Raw genomic sequence first — 20,858 nt, forward strand, 5'->3', positions numbered from 1 at the left:
GTTTTCCGTAGACTAGGTATTCAGGAAGAAAGAAATGCCCCATTAACGTCCGCCTAGTCAACTAAATAGAGTGTTCATTGGCACAAGTCACAAGATTAAAAAAAACATGAATTTCTTTCCCCATTGCATAACTTTTAGATTGATTGTGGTTAGCTTTCTCGACCAATTCACCGATGATGTCTGATTTGTTCTTCTGAAGAAATTCGGTCCAATATTTCTGTCATAAGTCAACTGTCAAAATATGAGAATGTAGGGCTGAATTCCTGACATTGAACTAAAGAAAGTTCAAACTAAAGAAAATTCAATGACATTGAACTAAAGAAAGTTCAATGATTCCTGATGAATTCATACCCCCTTCCCTCACAAAAAATCAGAATTCGATATCCATCAAATGGGAGTTTCTGAAACAATTCTTCTTCAACAAAACGCAAGAGGAAAAAATCCTAGATTTGACTAACTGTCTAATTGCCCATCACTTTAAAACATGAAAATCCCTGTTCGTGTTTGAAGATGTGTGAGTATCCTTCCTGTCGTCTCAGTGGATTTAGATTTGTAGTGTCTTTTCCCCTTTTTATAGCTCCTATAAAAATCCGTTTTCTTTTATTGTCCTTTTTCGGTGGTTTCCTAAACTATCACTTTGCCTTTGATCTGTCAAAACCAACTATCGCTCTGTTTATTTATTCAATAAATGCTGAACGTCAGTTCAAAAGTTCCAAATAGTTCTCATAAATTTTAAATAAGTATAATACAATCAATTTCTGGCGCATAAGAGGAACACTAACAACCCATTAAACGTGATGAAATTCCCCCTGGACGATTTTCGACGAAAAAGAATGTTACGCAATCTATGACGTTCGGTTTCAATGTCATCTTTTCTGGACCTATCCTCACTATTTTTATGAAATACACGCTTCGGAACATAATTTGACCACGTGTGGATTCAATAAACACTCTCAGGTCCAGTTTCAGACAGAATAATAGAAATAGAATATAAACATGGTGTGCAGCTGATCGCGAAATAGGCCACGTGCAAAAATCATCGAATGCAGTTGCTTCTCGATCGTGTTGTTTCGAACGACCACAGAATTTTAGCCAGATTAGGGAACATAAAGAATTATATAAGATGAAGTAAGAAAATATCACGGATTGAGAGACGAGCAACGTTCAGGCAACAAATCTGAAGAATGCAAATTACCCGCTCGGAAAACTCCCGGCGTTTCTTTCCATCGGGAAAATTCCCAAATTGAACAAATCCGAATTACGGAAGGGGATATTCGGAGCGTAACTGTGGTAAAAAAATGAAACGGAAACAAAGCAATTCCAGTCGATGGTGCTCGTGAAAAACAGGGAGAAAATCCCCAATTTCCAGAGTCAACGGTATCGAGACCTACCTCGGATTGGATTTAAATAGAATGTTGATTCTAAAAACAGTCGATCCAATTGGGAAGAATAATAAAGGGCTTAGAGAGTTGGTCGAAATTTGATCCAAATAGGCTTAGCGTTTCGCTTCATTGTATACTTTTCTCTGGATCTTCTGGACCAACAAAAAATTAGTCTACTCTTTGTGATTTGCATAGAAACACCAGTGAATCAGCCATAACCTCCACTACAACAATGTCGAATATTCTAATTCCGTTATATACCATCCCTAGTGTACGGAATACTTGCACACAAGTCCTTATCGGAGAATCCAAAACGTTTCAGAAGCTATGCGAAACATGGCAAGGATTCAAGTAAGTCAAAGGAACGCTTAAATGTTCCGTATCGATCCAACGAAAGTCACATGGGAATTTATGGAAATCATCGTTCTTTTCATGGTTCCAAGGCATTGATTTAGGAGGGTCAGCAACCCATCTGACCTGTTTTACTCTTGGCTCCTTGTCAAGGGAAGGATATAGGGTCATGAGTTCATCGGAAAAAAAGTCAAAGTTATAATAAAGTTTTTAAGTAATACATGACTAAACCAACGTCAGCTCAACAAACTCAACTACCCTTCTCAATATAACATATACAGTGTCAGTCTTTAACTCATACAAATATTTTAACAGTAGATTATTGATATAACCATTTTATGTTCTCATAATAGGCTGTGTCACCCCTGGAAAACAAAATTACCTTCAGAATAACTAGCTGAATTTGTGACACTACACATCTGTGGATCTTTCAAACAGAGTTGTATTCAGCCAGAGTACCCAATTTTATATTCATCAGATAGCGTCCAACTTAGTTTCAAGAGTTATGTTCTTTGAATTTTTGGTATTTTCATGGTACGTAATGGTCATAATGAGAAAACTGGAAGACGTGGGTGATATCTTGTATTCGAAAAAGATTCAACAAGTAAATGAAAAACTATATGCCGATATTAATTTCATTAGAAAAAACCGTTTGTGAGATAGAACAAAAAATAACATTTTTTATGGTTTTTCAACAGCCTGTATCTTTCAAACCTAGCAGATTCAGAAAAAATGATAAAGGGAAAAAGTGTTTCTTTTGACCTCAAGAATCTACTGTTAAAATATCTGTTACGTTTGTATTCACAACCTTGAAAATATTTAAGTCAGATAGATCAGAAGCGTAAACCCTAGCTAGTACCTAAATTTTCAGAAAAATCCTATGTTCGCCTGTTATCTAAAAACGTCTTATAAGCCACCCACCATAGAACACCCTGTAAACTGATCCACAAAACTTAAGAAAGTTCAGAAGTTTTGAGACTGCTTTGAAAGTCTCTTTTATTTTTCACCAATTTTTTAAATATGATAATGCGAAATGTTTACTCGCTTATCTAACTCTTTTTTTCGCCCATTTCTTTGTAAGATTCACATATTCAACTAAAATTTATTTTTAGTGCTTTTAGTACAAAATTTCGAAGAAAAAATGAAAATCAACCGCAATCATACGACGCTTTTACAGGTACTTTCTATAATATTGTTGAAGTAGCCTTAATCCAGGTTGGCCAAGTTTGTTCTAAGGGATTGAGGTCTGGCGATCAAGGAAACAAGGCGAAATGTAAAATACCGTGAAAATTTTAATCGATATTGATAACCTTCAATTTCTACTTCCTACATGTTGCCGCTTGGACTATAAAGTGATCAAGAAATCTGCTAAAAAGCAGCATGCTCAACACCGTTCACTATTTAAACAAGAAATTTCACCAAATAAATGCAAACAATCCACAAAAAACGACTAAAATAGCATTGGGATCAATGAAGTTAAGGTTTCAATGCCCCACGTCGGCCATATTGCAACTAAACACAAATGACAGTCATTCAAATGTCCCCATTTTCAAACATGGCCGCCGTGACGTTTCGGCGCATTCAAAAACCTTTTAACCTCCCGCGATTATAGCATAGAGACCAAATTAGAGCAGGTATATGAATTTTTAATTGCTCCTCCATGAAAGTATCGTTTTAACATAACCGCAGACGCGGAAAAATCCGCATCAATTTCGAAAGCAATCATTTTTAATGGCGCGAATTCAAGACGGATCTCTGCGAGTGAGACTTCATCCCATTTTCCCGTTCATTAACTGCAGCAACATCATCGGACTAGAGTGAATTGAAAGATTTTCCGGACGGCGGAATACGCAGCCGGAAAATCCGGGCAAACACAGACGTGAAACGAGGGAATTAGAGAGATTTTCCGGCTTGTACGATACATAATTCGCCTACAGGATTCGCCAGCTAGTCGGCGAGGGCAGAAGTTATATCACCGAAATTAAAAATCAATACGGCCCTGAATGACCTGAAGGGGATAGGGCAATATATCTGCAGTAATTTTCGATTGGATACAAAGGTTCGTTCGGAATGCAGGACAAAGGGTTGTGCTGTGAAATCGTGACGTTGAATCTGATATTTTCATTGTTGAATACTGAAATAATAATTAAATGAACACTACGTGTTAGGGGCTAGAAAAATCTTTATTGTTCTCCGGTGGCAGGAAATTGTGATAAATACTGCAAATTTATCAGTGATGCATCGCCGAAGACTCAAACTAGAACCAAAAACGCCAGATACACACCATGCTTCAAGACTGTCTGTAACAAAAACGACTCCGAAGTAAAAATACCATCATTTCCCAAGAACTCCATAATTTCCACCAATTCTACTTCCAATTTACCGATCCACTAATTTCGTTCCACCCAATCGAATAGGGTTTGTGAGGGAGTTAATTGAGTACTTTCAGGGTTTGTTCATCCCCCTGAACCTAAAAGCTTTGTCGTCTAAGTTAATATTGAGTTTGGCCTAAGAAAAGCTACTGGAGTCTATCGAAATAACAATGCAGGTGGAGTTTTTATGCCTAATTGATTGAATCTGAAGATATGACAACGGGTGTATACTCATGGTGAGTTTATGCAGAAGTACTAAGAACTAATTAATTTGAATATGTACAACATTCAGATTCACGATGATTTTCCTGAGAGATACGCGGGTAGAAAGTTGACCTTCGAAAAATTCCCAAGAAGATAGGGTCAGTTAAAAATTCGTCAAGACCGAACGGTTGAACCGAGGTCCGTGAAATTTTGAAATTTCATATTGGAAGAGTTGGTCTCTTATAATATTCACAAAGTTCAGATCTACAATGATTTTTCTGGAAGATTAATTCGTCAAAATTCGAACTTCCAAAAATTCCCAAAAAGATGGGGTCAGTTAAAAATTTGTCAAGACCTAACGCTAGCACCGAGCTCAATGAAATTTCGAGATTTAATACTAGAAGAGTTGATCTTTTAGAATATGTACAACATTCAGAACTGCGATGATTTTTCTGGGAGATACGCGGGTCAAAAGTTAACACTCGAAAAACTCCCAAAGAGATAGGGTAAGTAAAAAATTCGTCAAGACCGAACGGTTGCACCGAATTCAATTAAATTTCGAGATTTTATATTGGAAGAGTTGCTCTCTTATAATATTCATAACGTTCAGATCTACAATGATTTTTATGGGAGATACATTCGTGAAAATTCGAACTTCGAAAAATTTCCAAAGGGATGGGGTCAGTTAAAAATTCGTCAAGACCGAACGGTTACAACGAGCTCGATGAAATTTTGAGATTTAATACTCGAAGAGTGTCTCTTTTATAATATGTACTATTTTCAGATCTACGATGATTTTCCTGTAAGATACGCTGGTCAAAAGTTGATTCTAGAATTTTTCATCTATCTTTACCCTCATGTTTAAGTTCAACTGTTGAATTGTAATCCTCTTACGTGTAATGACTAATACTCACTAGTATCGTGAGTATGATTACATTGGATAACATATACAACTATCCTAATCCAGATCATTCCAAATATTATACGAACGATCCATTTCAACAAATTATTCCCGGATCATTAGTGCGAGTATAATTTATTTTCTGATGAGATGCTCTAAATCCTCGATGTTTCTCTAATGATCACGATGCATCGAGGAAACGGATGTATATAAGCATGCGATATTTTCCTAGCACAAACTTGACCCTTTTATGAATAATATGAGCTTGGCAGACGTTCAAATATGCGTTCATCTAGATTCGCAAGTGTATTTCTATCGACTAACTGGTTGTTTATTCGTCTGGACAATAGGTAACTCCCACACGTTTCCGAAGCTTTATTGGAAAGTTGTCCATGTTTTCATTCAGGATCAAAACTTTCACGTTCTTTTTGTTCTAGCTCGCCCTAATAATCAGGAGTTTGGGAAACTTTTTGGATTCAGAATTTCTACTTTCGATTCTATTGACTACCCTTATGTTTATATGCAGTGGTGTCCCTTATTCATAACTCTAGGGAAGAAGAACTGAAACGTCACTCTGTGATCTCTCGACGTTTTCATATTTATCTTCCGCATTCATACCCATTTTTCGCACAGCTGGGGGACCCTTGCCGTGTGACAAGGAAATGATATCGATCTTCTGCATGTGTCACACGTATATGACAATCTATTCCCTCCTGACGTATACTAGAGCAAAGCAAGAAACTTTTCGCTCTTATCCATTCCTTTCGCCAATGGAAATATGATTTATGAGAGTGCTATAATGTTTGTTTGTTGAGCACTTATTTTCAGTGGAAAATGCTGTTCAGTTTCGTTCCTACGAAAGCCCCCCTGGTGTAAAGCATTCTTTTTATTCATTACAAATTTCGTTATATTGACTGTTTCGTCAGTATAATGCCTTTTTTTATTATTATGACCTAAATATATTTTGAAGGCGTTATTGTCATTTCAGAGCTTTCTCTGTCGTTTTAATCTCTGAGTTCCAAAAGTGCAGAAGAGTATTGTATCCAGCATAACACATGGACTGAGTTCAAACGGCAGGTGAGAAGGTATTGATTATTCTTGTAATGTTAGAGTTGGCATGCTTACATATTTTGTGGAAGCTTCGGACACAATTCAACAAACATGCCCGTGTTCCAAATATAACCTAATTCAGGGAAACGAACAAACAACCTCACAGAAGGAACGATCCACTTCATTCATTAGGAGTTGCTGTATCATCGACAGCATAATTCATTCCAGTGACAAATTGCCTTTTCTGTCAGGTCATATATTGGAGGAAGTCAGGAGGAGTTTGGCTTTTCATTTCCGCAGCATAGAGTTTCCAATTGTTTCGAAGGCATATAGGTATTTCAGGTGAAACAGTGAAATGAGAATAATAGATAAATTCACACATGGAGGAACTATTGCCAAGTCTCAGGTTTATTCAGACTTTGACGTTATGAGTCAGACAATCTGATTTGTGGATTTAAATGAAAGTTGGACATTGGAGGATTTTCAATGGACACAAATTAAGCAATCACAATCAGTTGAACTGAATTATTTGGTACCTTCTTCTGTAATTCTGAACATCAACTGGTGATGAAAACTGTTGTTAACCATAGAAATGAAGACTGGCTATTTGGGCACAATGAAAAATATATTGTCCTATGGCATCGGAAACTATCAGATGTATAAATGTCGAAGCTATATTGTGAATGAAGATGGATCAAATAAAAATACCTCTTAAGCCCTTTAAAAACACATTACTTGTTTTCCAATCAGGTAAAAGCGGAAAAGAGATCCCAGAAAGATTATCGTGCAATAACGTTCCCACTCTTGTTCTTTTCTCTGCTCTTCAGACGTGCTAAGAATGAGAACCATCGAGATAAGTATCGCCGGAATTGTGGTCTTCTTTATTCCCTTCCTTTGTCGGTTACGCCTTCAACGTAGAATTTTAGAGCCGATATTATGGTAGGGGGTGTAAGTGTCGATAAACAGTAGCTCGAAAGTGATCCTTGGGGATTTGATGCAGAGTAAAACCCGAAACCGTTGTTTTTTCTATGAAGTGCTTCAACGTGAATTGAAGTGAATAGGAATCTGACTATATTTCCGAAACCATGAGGTTTTCATATAGGAACATCAACTTTTTGCCATTTTTGTATTGAGTGACAAGAAGAAGAATTTTGGAACACCCTATATATCACAAATCAACATTTTTCCACACGAAACCTATCCTCAAGTTGTGAGTGATCTATTTTTGAAATTTCAGCTGCGTAAAATATGAAATTCCTCTTCTATGCCTCTATTTCCATGTTCTTGGCAATTTTTTGTACAAAACCGCTAATATCTCCGAAACTATCAGGAAAAGAGATAGGGAAGTACTAGATAAAAGTACTAAGATGGGGATAGAGAAGCAAAAAAAGTTGTCCCATCTGAAATATCTGAAATTTGTTGTATTTTTTCGTATAAACGGCAACGTCGCAACATTGAAAATATTTTAGTCAGATAGATCAGAAACGTAGGCCCTAGTACCCAAATTTTCAGAACAATCCTGTGACCCACCGTGGGACACTCTATATATTATCACATGTACCATGTACCTACCTGAATTCTCCACCTCAATTTTTGAGCAGTGTATACAGGGTGAGTCTTTGACTCGTACAAATATTTCAACAGATTCTTGAGATCAAGAGAAACACTGTTTTCCTATACCATTTTTTCCGATTCGATTCTGATAAAAAGATATAGCTACTTTTCATAATGAGCTGTGCCACCCCTGGAAAAACAAAATTACCTTCAGAATAACTAGCTAATACTGTGACACTACACATCGTGGATCTTTTACAGAGTTATATTCAGCCAAAGTACCCAAATTTCACAGATATTTTTTATGGTTTTTCAACAGCCTGTATGTTTTAAACCGAGCCGATTCGGTAAAAATGGTAAGGGAAAAAAGTGTTACTTTTGACCCCAAGAATATACTGTACGTCCTATTTATTTACGAAAGCATAAAAAACATACGATATTTCCATTTCTAGGGAACATTGACTCCATAAAAAAAACAGAATTTCCCCCAAGCCTGTCTCTACCTATTTCCACCCCAATTTCCCGCTCCCCTCCGACTGAAAGCCATGTTTGACGTGAAAAGCACCTGTATTCGCAAACAGCCAGGAAATGATGAAAACATCCCCCTACCCCATCATAACAAATTCAGACCGGCATAGCTCGCGTAAATGAGAAGGCCCGTCATTGAGGTAGTTCGGAAAAGCGTCGCTTTTCCCCTTTTCCGCATTTTCCGACCGGGCATTTCCCGAGGAAGATCCTTCCGAGATATTTTTCTGGGCATCTTCGTGATTGTACCGGCAACTTCAGGCCCACGCTTTCCCAATGTTCGTGCGATGACTCCGATGTGTGTCGAGGAAAATGTGACCTAAATTTCCCGGCTTTCCCGCTACGACTGGCGCCTCCGGGGTTGATGGGAAATATGTTTCCGTTTCCCCGGGGAGGCGATAAAAGTTTATAATGTGCAAACATGTAACTGTACGCCCGTACGGTATTTTTTGCGTACACTGATTGGGCGGTGGATCGGTGGAAACAGTCGGGTTTTTCCGGCGTATCCGTGGTATATTAATCTGCCAAATTGGATGCGTTGAAAGATTTACGTTCATTCTGCCCTTCCGGCACTCCGGTATGGGCAATACGTTTGTTCCAACGAACAAAACGTGGTTTATTTCCGACAGCGTTGAATACCGATCTACCAAGAATTGGGGATATACTTACTCCGCCATCTTAAACATTGCGCAGAGGGGGTGTAATGAAGGTCCACTTTTTAACAGAAAACCCTCATTTCAAGATGGGTCTCCACCTTCCGGTGTGAAAACCCGGGGGGAGACGAAAACAGGGCGGTCTCATAAGTGGAAGTCTCGGGATCTCCTGCACTTTATCAGGGCGTTTGGTTGATAATTGAATAATGCAAAATTCCAGAAAGACCATTGAGAAGGCTTCTCTATCCATGGAACTGAACATATTCCAGCGAAACGATTAAACTGACGAAAACTCAAGCGATTCGGAAGCAAACGGTTCATCAATCATTCAACGTTTAAACACATTTTTCCTATATTTGAAAGACTCTTTGGTTAGATTGGTAGTAGAGGAGAAATTCAGCATACAAATACCTTGGAATTCTTTATCGGAAAATTCCCAGTCTTGTTCATTTCCCGGTTCCAATCCTCATTCCCTTTCGCCACGTTTGACCTGTGTGTGGTCAATACGTTTGTTCAAACGAACAAAACGTGGTTTATTTCCAACAGCGTCGAATACCGATCTACCAAAAATTGGGGATATACTAACACCGCCATCTTAATCATTACGCATAGGGGGTGTAATGAAGGTCCACTTTTTAACAGAAAACCCTCATTTCAAGATGGGTCTTCTCCTTCCGGTGTGAAAACCCGGGGGGAGACGAAAACAGGGCGGTCTCATAAGTGGAAGTCTCGGAACCTCCTGCACTTTATCAGGGCGTTTGGTTGATGATTGAATAATGCAAAATTCCAGAAAGACCATTGAGAAGGCTTCTCTTCCATGGAACTGAACATATTCCAGCGAAATGATTAAACTGACGAAAATTCAAGCGACTCGGACGCAAACCGTTCATCAATCATTCAATGCTTAAACACATTTTTCCCTATTTGAAAGACCCGTTGGTTAGATTAGTAGTAGAGGAGAAATTCAGCATGCAAATACCTTGGAATTCTCTATCGGAAAATTTCCAGTCTTGTTCGTTTCCTGGTTCCAATCCTCATTTCCATTCGCCACGTTTGACCTGCGTGTGGTCAATACGTTTGTTCAAACGAACAAAACGTGGTTTATTTCCAACAGCGTTGAATATCGAAAATTTGGGATATACTAACACCGCCAAATTAAACATTGCGCAGAGGGGGTGTAATGAAGGTCCACTTTTTAACAGCAAACCCTCATTTCAAGATGGGTCTTCTCCTTCCGGTGTGAAAACCCGGGGGGAGACGAAAACAGGGCGGTCTCATAAGTGGAAGTCTCGGGATCTCCTGCACTTTAACAGGGCGTTTGGTTGATAATTGAATAATGCAAAATTCCAGGAAGACCATTCAGAAGGCTTCTCTATCCATGGAACTGAACATATTCCAGCGAAATGATTAAACTGACGAAAATTCAAACGATTCGGACGCAAACGGTTCATCAATCATTCAACGTTTGAACACATCTTCCCTATATTTGAAAGACCCTTTGGTTAGATTGGTAGTAGAGGAGAAATTCAGCATGCAAATACCTTGGAACTCTCAATCGGAAAATTCCCAATCTTGTTCGTTTCCCGGTTCTAATCCTCATTCCCTTTCGCCACGTTTGATCTGTGTGTGGTCAATAAGTTTGTTCAAACGAACAAAACGTGGTTTATTTCCAACAGCGTTGAATACCGATCTACCAAAAATTGGGGATATACTAACACCGCCATCTTAATCATTGCGCATAGGGGGTATAATGAAGATCCACTTTTTAACAGAAAACCCTCATTTCAAGATGGGTCTTCTCCTTCCGGTGTGAAAACCCGGGGGGAGACGAAAACAGGGCGGTCTCATAAGTGGAAGTCTCGGGATCTCCTGCACTTTAACAGGGCGTTTGGTTGATAATTGAATAATGCAAAATTTCAGAAAGACCATTGAGAAGGCTTCTCTTTCATGGAACTGAACATGGAACAACAAATTCAAACGATTCGGACGCAAACGGTTCATCAATCATTCAACGTTTGAACACATTTTTCCCTATTTGAAAAACCCTTTGGTTAGATTGGTAGTAGAGCAGAAATTCAGCATGCAAATTGTGGAATTCTCTATCGGAAAATTCCCAGTCTTGTTCGTTTCCCAGTTCCAATCCTCATTATCTAATCTGTCCTCGTCCCCCCAAGGAATACGGTCCTTCCAATCGCCCTCCCATTTATTCCATCTAGCCAGCGTCAGAATCTCTGACGACGCGAACTTATCACGTAGATATTCCCCTTGTCTCCTTCGATTTTTGCCGCCGAGTGTCTCGTTAACTTAATGTCTTCTTTCCGGTTCTTCAATAAATCAACTCTTCCTCCCTGTGTTCGATCTCGTTAACTGCACTCAGGAGAGGCATGGTGAAGTACAGATTGAATTGACACAATCGAATTTACTCCAATACATTCCAATTATACGAAAGTTATGTCTGGATCCAACGGGTTACACAGTTTTGCAGCCTAACCTAACCTAATTTAGTAGGTTTAGTTATTTTTTGAGGTTAGGCTACGTTATGTTAGGTTAGGTTGGGTTGTGTTGGGTTAGGTTACGTTACTGAATAATATATCTTTGTTTACTAAATATCTTACAAATGATACTGGATGTAGTTTCTTCATTCTTTCGTCTAATTCCATTTAATATCTTCCATACCTAATCGATATTTCTCTACTCTTCCCGATGATTAATATCAGGATTAACCTAGATCGAAACTCAAATTTCACCAACTTACACCTAGAATATTCAATTGGCAAACTCTGTTTTTCCCATGCTAAAAAGATCAACATAGAAAATCGACCAAGACCTACTCGAAGTTCTCGATAATCAAACCTTCTCTGCTTAATCCAACTAATCCAACGCACGAAAGGCTGCCTCTTACAGCCTTGGTTCTATTCCATATTTCGCGTAATATTTGAATATTAAATACGCGAAGCTTTCACGGATCGATATCTGTAATGTATAGTTCGCATGCATTTTGAAAATATCTGCAACTTATTATCGATTCATGAATCTAGCCTCTGAATTATTACCACGATATCTTGTACAGTTCTGATTGAGCCTGATTGGAAATGATGCAAGTTTCCCCACTATTTCTTTGTTTACGATGGTAATGATCAAGATACTGCTCCAAGGAAGGATATATTTTAATTATACAAAGTCCTTCGCAGTTTTATTGTGTAGGTACGTTTGTGGTGACAATTTATTCTCACCTAACCTTCGAACACGGTCGATGGTAGGTTCAGGAGAGGTCAGGTTAGCTTAGGTTAGGTTAAGTTAGGTTAGATTAGGTGAGGTTAGGTTAGATTGAGTTGATTTTCCTTGGGCACTCTTAGAAGCAATGACGTGTGAACTCAGTGCTCTGAGTAAAATGGTGGTGACTAAATTATCCTCCCATCCATACATTATCAAACTACCTCCACACTCTCTCTCTCATCGTTGATGATTACTCATTTCATACTCTGGCATATTCTATTCGACTCAGTCTTCACGTTACTCTTTGAATCTGTTAAACACATCATCCCTCATTCCACTGATCACTTAATACCCCGCTGAAAGAGACTTTTCTCGCATAAAACCAGGCATAATCCGACCGTGTAAACTCGAATCTTAATTCCCGATGCCGAGAAGAAAATTAAGCTTCCACCGGTGGTTAACCACCCTCCGATGATCTCCCGAAAGCCACCCTTATTTCTACACGTAGTTAATTCCTTCGCTGATTATGACGCCCTGAATTATGCATCATCTTCTCGTTTCGGAGATAAGAGCCCTTATAACGGCGACTCCCCGCTCGTCATAAGGCATCAAGGGAAGTGAATTTCGCATCCCCTATTCCTTATTTGTTTCGAATCTGCCTGTTGGCGGGGAAGCTCGGGGGAAGACGAGGGTGTATAAGTAACTGCTGAAAGGCTCTAGAGCGGGCGTGTAATTAATTGAGGACTAATGGAATGCGAAGAAAGAATCCCGCTGTTGTTGTTTGAATGCGGGAATTGTGGCCAAGGTCGAATTTATGCCTTCTCCTTGTATCGATTTGATACATGTCGACAATGAAATCTCCCTTTGGGCTTAGACAGTCGAATATTTTCAGTCTTTTCGAATGATTGTACTAAAAAATTAAATTAAAACTCACATATCATAGGCCTCATCCAGACAAGAGATACTTTGAAAGCTTTTGTTTGGTTTGTAATCGCATAACTTGAAAAATACTGAACCGATTTCATTCATTTCTTTTTTAAAACCTTCCTCAAACTTCGTATGAAGTTCTTACAGAAAAAAATTTCCGACAACTTGACTGGAAAACTAAATGAAATTTCAATTTCGCGCGCAAGTGTATGCTAAATTTGAGCCTACGTCATCGGTGAACAACCAACAAGAACCCAGAGTTCAAACTGTGAACGGGGTTGAAAAAAATTGCGGTCTTATCGATTCATCATCAATGTTGACATTACAGTTTATACCATTTGTGGGGTAGGTACCTCATTAATAATGAAACTGGCGATATTTACTGGCTTGTACCCCAACTAGACTGGTGCAGAGCTTATTTGGGTCAAATTGGGGTCACATAAAAATAGTTCTCTGTGTAGCTAAGGTCGATTGTGACGAAGCGTGTCAAAGCCACGGAACGGCTAAATTAATATGGTAAAAATTCGGCGATTCATTGAAGACGAATCTAGGCATGAATGGCAACATTGATCCTCTTGCGTCTCTTTCCATTTGTTTCCTACTAGTGGTTTGGTCTTGGTTTTACGCACGCAAGCTACAGATCTTGACTAGAGCAAACTGCGTGAACATTTATATTAAATAGTGACACAGTTTGGACAAACTGTCTACTGTAAACCGAATCTACGATAATATTCCATGACAGCGGATTTGTCGTGTGATTTCATATTAAGCTCTAGAAGGTTAGGGTTAGAATATCCTGCACCCTTGTCATGTTCGAAGGTTTAGCGTAGTTCTAATGGAACAATACATCACAAGTCCAAACTCTCTATATTTCGTGTATCAAACTTTCTCACCGTCGAAGCTCCTACATCATAATAATCATCCGATTGTTTTCCTGGGTAATTCTAAACTTGAGATAGCTAGACCAACTTCCACCCCTCTAACCCTCACTTGGGCCCTATTCGGATAATGTAAGGGAAATCTGCCTTTATGAACATGGAGGCTCAGAACTGCCATCATTTCCCATGAGATTCATAGTTTCCCTTTATCTTCTGGCATAAACTTAGCTCATTTAACGTTTTAGCAATTTTTATGTAACTTACTCGTCGAAATTTTGTTACACTGTTATCTTATTTTTTTTCAGGAAGCCGTTGGAGAAGCAACTGTATCAGGTGAAAAATGATATTACTGGTATAGGTGAGCTCTCAGCTCACCGCAATCAGGACTGAATTGCCCCCTTTGAAAGGTAATATGAACCTTTGTATTGTCACCCTAATTCAGTTCCATAAATTAAAAGTGGGATCTCATACACGGTTTTTCGTGTTTCAGATGTCTTAATATGGGTCAGCCTTGGATGCTAATTCCTGCAGCTGCTATTTTACTTGTGACAAGACAAACAGAGGCCCTTTCTGATATGTGAGTAAAAAAATAAAATATAGAAGATCAAGAAAACACACAATTCTTTTATCATATTGATGAAAAACTTTCCTCGAATAAAAGTATCCAGACACCGATTGAACTGAACTACTGGATCAATTTCATTTTAGAAGCATAAGTCGGAAGACGCTGTTTATTTGAACTACACGTCACTTCAACTACCAGTCATCAGAACTACCGCTTTTTGTAACTAACTAATATTAACTCTTCTGAACTATGCTTTCAATTGACCGTGTGAAAGGGCTGTGAACGATAAATGCAGCCATAAAAGAAGTTGAAATATTCAAGTTGCAGACTGAAAATGTTAATTTCTTCGAAGAAAATAACACTTTAATGCATATGTGCTCAACCTGATTTCACTGAAATGAAACTGGAACTTCAAGAACATCTATTTCATCTGGAATACTGAAAGGGCTAAAAATTAAGTGTTCAAGAAGTGGAGAAACAGTATCAATCTTCCCTAAGAAATGATAATTTCCACCCCTTCTCGAATTAAGTTCCGTAAATTAAAAACTTTCGTGAACCTACTTGATAACTTCTAATAACGCTATTCTTCATCCATCTCCGAGAATGATCACCTCATTCTCTGGCAATTTAGCACGAAGAAAGAACTGAACGTCATAAATTTCATTCTCATCTCCTGAGAGCATTGAAAAATAGCCTGAGCATTCACAGGAACCCTTATTGTCGACGTCATCCCCTCAAAGAATTCTTCTTTCACTTGTTGCTTTTCATCTTGTGAGAATAGCCAGCTCTGACGCTACCACAAAAATTTGTAGCTTTTATCCTGCGGAATTTTTTAGAATTGACAACGGAATTCTCTTTTCAGCTTCGAAGAGGGAAAATCGGACAAAGAAATACTCGATAATTTACTTAAGGCTACACGGTATGATAAGAGACTTCTTCCCCCAGTTCAAGGTGAGTTTTCTGTTATAATGAATGCTTGCTTGTTAAAATCAGCGTCGAATTTATCATCTGAGCTATCTGATTCTTTGTCTGCATCTCTTGAGAATAGGTCAATTACACCGATCAAAAATTGAAGTGGATAATTTGGGTACATGTTAAAATGTATAAACGCCAAATGTCCGTCAAAATTTCAATGTCTGCGGTGGGTCAGCTAAGCCGTGTAATTGCTGTTCAACATTCGTTTAACCAACTGTCAATGATAGCATAACAAATGTCATGATGGCCATATTTCGCATGATATGCAAACCGACGCTTCGTCAGAAATTTTTTGAATATCCACTTCAATTTTTGAGGAGTGCTTTTTTATATTGGAAAACAGCATATTATTCACTCCTATTTCTAAATTGTCGAATTGTTGAGAAGTGCTACACCAATATAAGAATACTAATCAATATTTAAAATGTTTAATTAGGTATGTCTGTTTATTTTTTCAAATTATTTTTAATTTTTCTCTTTCATTGAGAAGCATACTATTGATTGAAATAATATTCGTGATTTTTACAGGCACTTTAACGGTGAACATAAGCGTTCTTCTACTCAGCCTAGCTTCTCCAGACGAATCTAGCTTGGTGAGTGCATAAACGAAAAAAAGACAGGAATACTACACATATAATTCATTGTATGTTCGATACGCACGACCTTTTTAAATATTCATCATGCAAATCGATAGGTAGATGGCATCTACTTTAAAAGGGGGAATGAAAAATGCAGGTTTGGACAATGCCACCGGTTAGCTCTCTCCATATGTAGATTCTTTTCACTTCAACATCGATATTTTCGAGTTCGAGATTCACCTAAAGATAATTGAAATGATTGTTCGCCTAATGAGATAGTAATGAAATAAATGGAGGTTGAAAATTGGATATTCGTTGAAATGATGATCAGCATTTCGATTTTTCCATTCGAACTTGGATGGGAAGAGAATTTCCGAACAATTGAGTTAACGTAGATGTCTCTTATTTTATTCAAGCAATCATATCAATCTTGTCAATCATTTTGTTGCAATTACTGAAGTTCCAACACCTGTCTACTCTGTATAACAACATTTTTCGGTAGTATGATGTGCTTTTATAGTCCAACGGTGGGCAAGTCTTATTGATTCGTTCATCATTCTTCGATTTGTGAATAATTGAATTGAATCGTTACAGAAATACGAGGTGGAGTTCTTGCTGCAACAGCAGTGGTACGATCCTCGGCTGAGATACTCAAATCAGAGCAGATACGAGTTCCTAAACGCAATCCATCATCACAACGACATTTGGCTGCCTGATACTTATTTCATCATGCATGGGGACTTCAAGCATCCCCTCATTCCCATGCACTTTGCCTTAAGGATTTATCGTAATGGAAGTGTCAACTATCTCATGAGGTAAGAGGCGAAAATCTTGTGCATAAGAAAAATAGCTCATATAGGATTTTTCTGTTTTATTTTGTTGTTCCAAACCTAAGACAACAAAGTCTTCGATCTCAGAATAGTATATGTATTCTTCTTATTTACAAAAAAAATTGTGCTCATTACGTTGTCATTTTTCTTATAAACTCTTTTGTTTCAGGAGACACTTGATCTTATCATGCCAAGGCAGTTTGAACATTTTTCCATTCGATGATCCTGTTTGTTCTTTCTCTATGGAAAGTAGTGAGTATTCAAATCCATGTAAAAAATGTTCTTAAAAAGAAAATCTCTAAAATATCGACTATAATAGTTTCCAGCGAAATATTTAAGATAATATGAATTTTGAGAGAGAAAAAATTGCAGCAGAGAACTGAAATTATTTCTCAGAACGACGTAGCGCAAAGGTTTCGCTCAAGACCGCTTCCTCCGGTTGGAATATTTGAACGCTACACTGTACTAACGAGGGACAATGATCCCGAAACCAGTCTACAGTTACGTTAAGATGTTTCGACTTCTCGCTCATGACAAGCTCGCAACGCCAATTCTGTAGAATTGTGTAATTCAATGTTTGTTCAACAAGATGAATCTTCATTTCTTCATATGCTACCACACTAAAAGGTGTGCTGAAGTGTATTGAAACGATTTTGCAGAAGAAAATGATCCTTCGTCCAAACTACATCGTATTCTTAAAAAGGAAGCCACCTCTTCAAAATTCCACTCAAGTTTTCAATTCCTTCGCTATTCACTGCACCTTCATAAAAATTGGTACTTAATCATTAACTCCAATCCAAAGACGCAGGCCGTGTTCAAACACTGTCTTCATAAATCCCGGGGCCGGGTACAGAATAACATGGGACGGATAATTCTGCAGCATCTCCCCCAAATTCAATGCATTATTTATTCATCTTTTACGGGCTAGATGGAAGCCTAGTTATTTCTCCTTCCCCCCTATAAAGCATTCTGTTTCATCTGGTAAACGAAAATCTGCACGTTGGAAGCTGCCTCATTTGAAATCTGGCTCTGGTTCCCTTTCATAAATTCGAGGAACTCGTTAGAGTGCATTCCGGAGTTTTTGGGCGTTTTGTTTCAGTTCGAGCTTCATCTATCGGTCATGGAGTATTGAGAACAAAGTCCAGGAGAGTGGAAAGTTCTGGGAGCTTTTTCTTTGAGTTCTGTGAAAAATGGAGGGAACGGGACTCTCTTTTAACGTGAAACCACTAACGTAAACGACTTATATAGTTTTGTAAACTGTTCATGAACTTGGAGATGATAATTCTGATAACGGATTTCAAGAATATGTCATGCATGTACTTTAAATTAGTTTCTGTTGAGTATCAAACAAATTAAATCTATCAACTCAACATTCTCTTTAACTAATAGTGATTTAGGCCCGAGCCACATCAGAGGCGTATCAGCCTGAAAAATTTGTGAGCTTTATCTTCTTTGTCTTCTTCCATTTAATCGAATCAATTTGTTGCAGTTTCCTATGAAATAAACACGATAGAATACGTGTGGAAAAACGACGAAGATGTTCTGAGGAAGTCTACAAGCCTCAAAACGTTGAACGCTTACCTCATAGCTAACAAGACGATAGAGTGTCCAGTGAAATCTAGTTGGAGGGGTAAGTCTAATCTAATCCGATCCGTTTTACCAACTTCTCCTCATCATAGGCTTATCGCAAGGAAATTGGGGTGTTTAAATAAATGATTCGTATACTTTATCTGAACGTTTCTGACTGAAACTGACATAATGAAAAATTCCCGTTTAATTTGAATAAAACAGGCCAATTTATGACATTCTCTCATTTATCAAAAGTTCCATTTTCGAACACGCCATTACTAATCCCATTTGCATATCACTGAAGGCCTACAATGTTAAAAACAAGCGGCCCAATGTCCCAGTTTTCCGAGTAATCTGAAGCAAATCCCGCCATTCGTTTGTGTTCTAAACAAACTAGTTGATATTCAGGGATGTTTTATTGGCGGTAAATTTTCTTGGGGTTGTCACGAAGTGGTTGAAAGCAAATAGTGTCTCAATCGATTTTTTTCCCTAGTTACGCTGGCAGAATTTTTATTGATGAACCAAGACCTCTCGGAGTTTTTATGGTGTATCATTTAGAATATCCAGAAAAAAACATATCTTTCGATAATTCAACCACTGTTTATATATTTCCAGTTTAATTCCAACAATATCTAGGAATGTTTTCTGAATATTCGAAGCATATTTCCTGCTTAGTAGATATTCAGGGAATATCAATAGGAATTCGCATTGCTGTCTTAGTTAATGCCCTATTTACGTCCACAGGTAACTACAGCTGCCTTGAAGTCGATCTTACGTTTACTAGAGATAGATCTTTTTACTTTACAACGGTGTTCATACCAGGGATAATATTAGTTACATCTTCTTTTATAACATTCTGGTTAGAATGGAATGCAGTGCCTGCAAGAGTAATGATAGGTGAGTTTTCAGCATAAATTGAAACGTCAAGGGAAATAGATAAAAAAAAGATGGGATCACTAAAAAATTCGTCAAGACCGAACGGTTGCACCGAGGTCTATGAAATTTGGAGATTTAATACTAGTAGAGTTGCTCTTTTGGAATATGTACAACATTCATATCTGTGATGATTTTTTTGGGAGATACATTCGTCGAAATTCGAACTTTGAAAAATTCCCAAGAAGACAGGGTCAGTTAAATAATCTTCAAGACCGAACAGTTGCACCGAGCTCGATGAAATTTCGAGATTTGTCAAGAGAAAGAGTTTATCTTTTAGAATATGTATCACATCCAGAAATAGGATGATTTTCCTGGGAGATACGCCGATGCGCGTGGCGAAAGTTAACCATCGAACAATTCCCAAAAAGATGGGGTCAGTTAAAGGAATTACAAAACCGAACGCTAGCACCGAGCTCGATGAAATTTCGGAATTTATTACAAGAAGAGTTGCTGTTTCAGAATATGTATCACATTCAGATCTGCGATGTTTTTTCTGGGAGATATGCGTGTCGAAATCTGACCTCCGAAAAATTCCCAAACAGAGCTTGAGAAAGTTGAGATTTTTTACGTTTACCATGTGTTCTGTGCTTTTCCAAAAGCAAATGTCAAATCCATAGATTAATCTCCCGCCTGACGTTTCTAACAAATACAGATTAACGTCATCGACCACAGACAGGGATGGGTAGTACCGATTCGGAGCACAGAGCGATGATGAGTACCTAGTGTTTCTAGCGTCGATGTTTGTGAAATCTATTTCGTTATGGCTTTTCACGGAAAATCGGTCGTAAGAGATGGATCTCCTGGCCTGCTAGTCGGTTTATATCAATTTCTCGAGCGCTCGTCATTTTTGTAGACACATAGACTCCACTAATGTCAAAATTTTCCAGGTGTTACTACAATGCTGAATTTTTTCACAACATCGAATGGATTCCGATCCACCCTGCCGGTAGTTTCGAATCTGACGGCGATGAATGTTTGGGATGGCGTATGTATGTGCTTCATTTATGCATCGCTACTAGAGTTTGTGTGTGTTAATTATGTGGGAAGGAAGAGACCTCTTCATAACGTGGTCTATATACCAGGCGAGAATCCAGTCACCCAGGTAAGTGTCTTCTTCCTTCTTCAACCTCCTATCTACTGTGTAAATATAAAGTTTGAAATCATACACCTTCCTTATACACCAAATCATCACACTGACATTGAGCGACATATTGAAATGAGGGTCGGACAGTCTGTACAGCGTTTCTGTTCTAAGGATGGAGTGCCTATGGTATTTTTCCACCAAATTAATTGGTAGCTCTGCTATTTCAATGAAACTAAATCCCCACCCTCGGATTACATTTTACATTTATTCTTTTTTCGAAATAATTGTCCAATATTTTTCCAGACGTA

General features: G+C 38.2%; 1 protein-coding gene across 9 annotated transcripts in view; it reads left to right on the top strand.

Moving 5' to 3' along the window:
- The window catches only part of LOC123319536 (glutamate-gated chloride channel), a 31,397-nt gene that overhangs the window by 1,972 nt on the left and 8,567 nt on the right, over window positions 1-20,858 (top strand). For all 9 annotated transcript variants that reach the window (XM_044906565.1, XM_044906566.1, XM_044906567.1 and 6 more), the window contains exons 2-10: window positions 14,319-14,420; window positions 14,504-14,590; window positions 15,441-15,529; window positions 16,082-16,146; window positions 16,726-16,946; window positions 17,131-17,213; window positions 18,451-18,591; window positions 19,275-19,427; window positions 20,354-20,568. In XM_044906565.1, coding sequence (XP_044762500.1) covers window positions 14,514-14,590; window positions 15,441-15,529; window positions 16,082-16,146; window positions 16,726-16,946; window positions 17,131-17,213; window positions 18,451-18,591; window positions 19,275-19,427; window positions 20,354-20,568 — 1,044 coding nt within the window. In that variant the 5' untranslated portion in view covers window positions 14,319-14,420; window positions 14,504-14,513. The remainder of the gene's footprint in view (window positions 1-14,318; window positions 14,421-14,503; window positions 14,591-15,440; window positions 15,530-16,081; window positions 16,147-16,725; window positions 16,947-17,130; window positions 17,214-18,450; window positions 18,592-19,274; window positions 19,428-20,353; window positions 20,569-20,858) is intronic.

This window comes from Coccinella septempunctata, chromosome 8 (genome assembly GCF_907165205.1).
Source record: "Coccinella septempunctata chromosome 8, icCocSept1.1, whole genome shotgun sequence".
In the NCBI taxonomy this organism is placed as follows: domain Eukaryota; kingdom Metazoa; phylum Arthropoda; class Insecta; order Coleoptera; family Coccinellidae; genus Coccinella; species Coccinella septempunctata.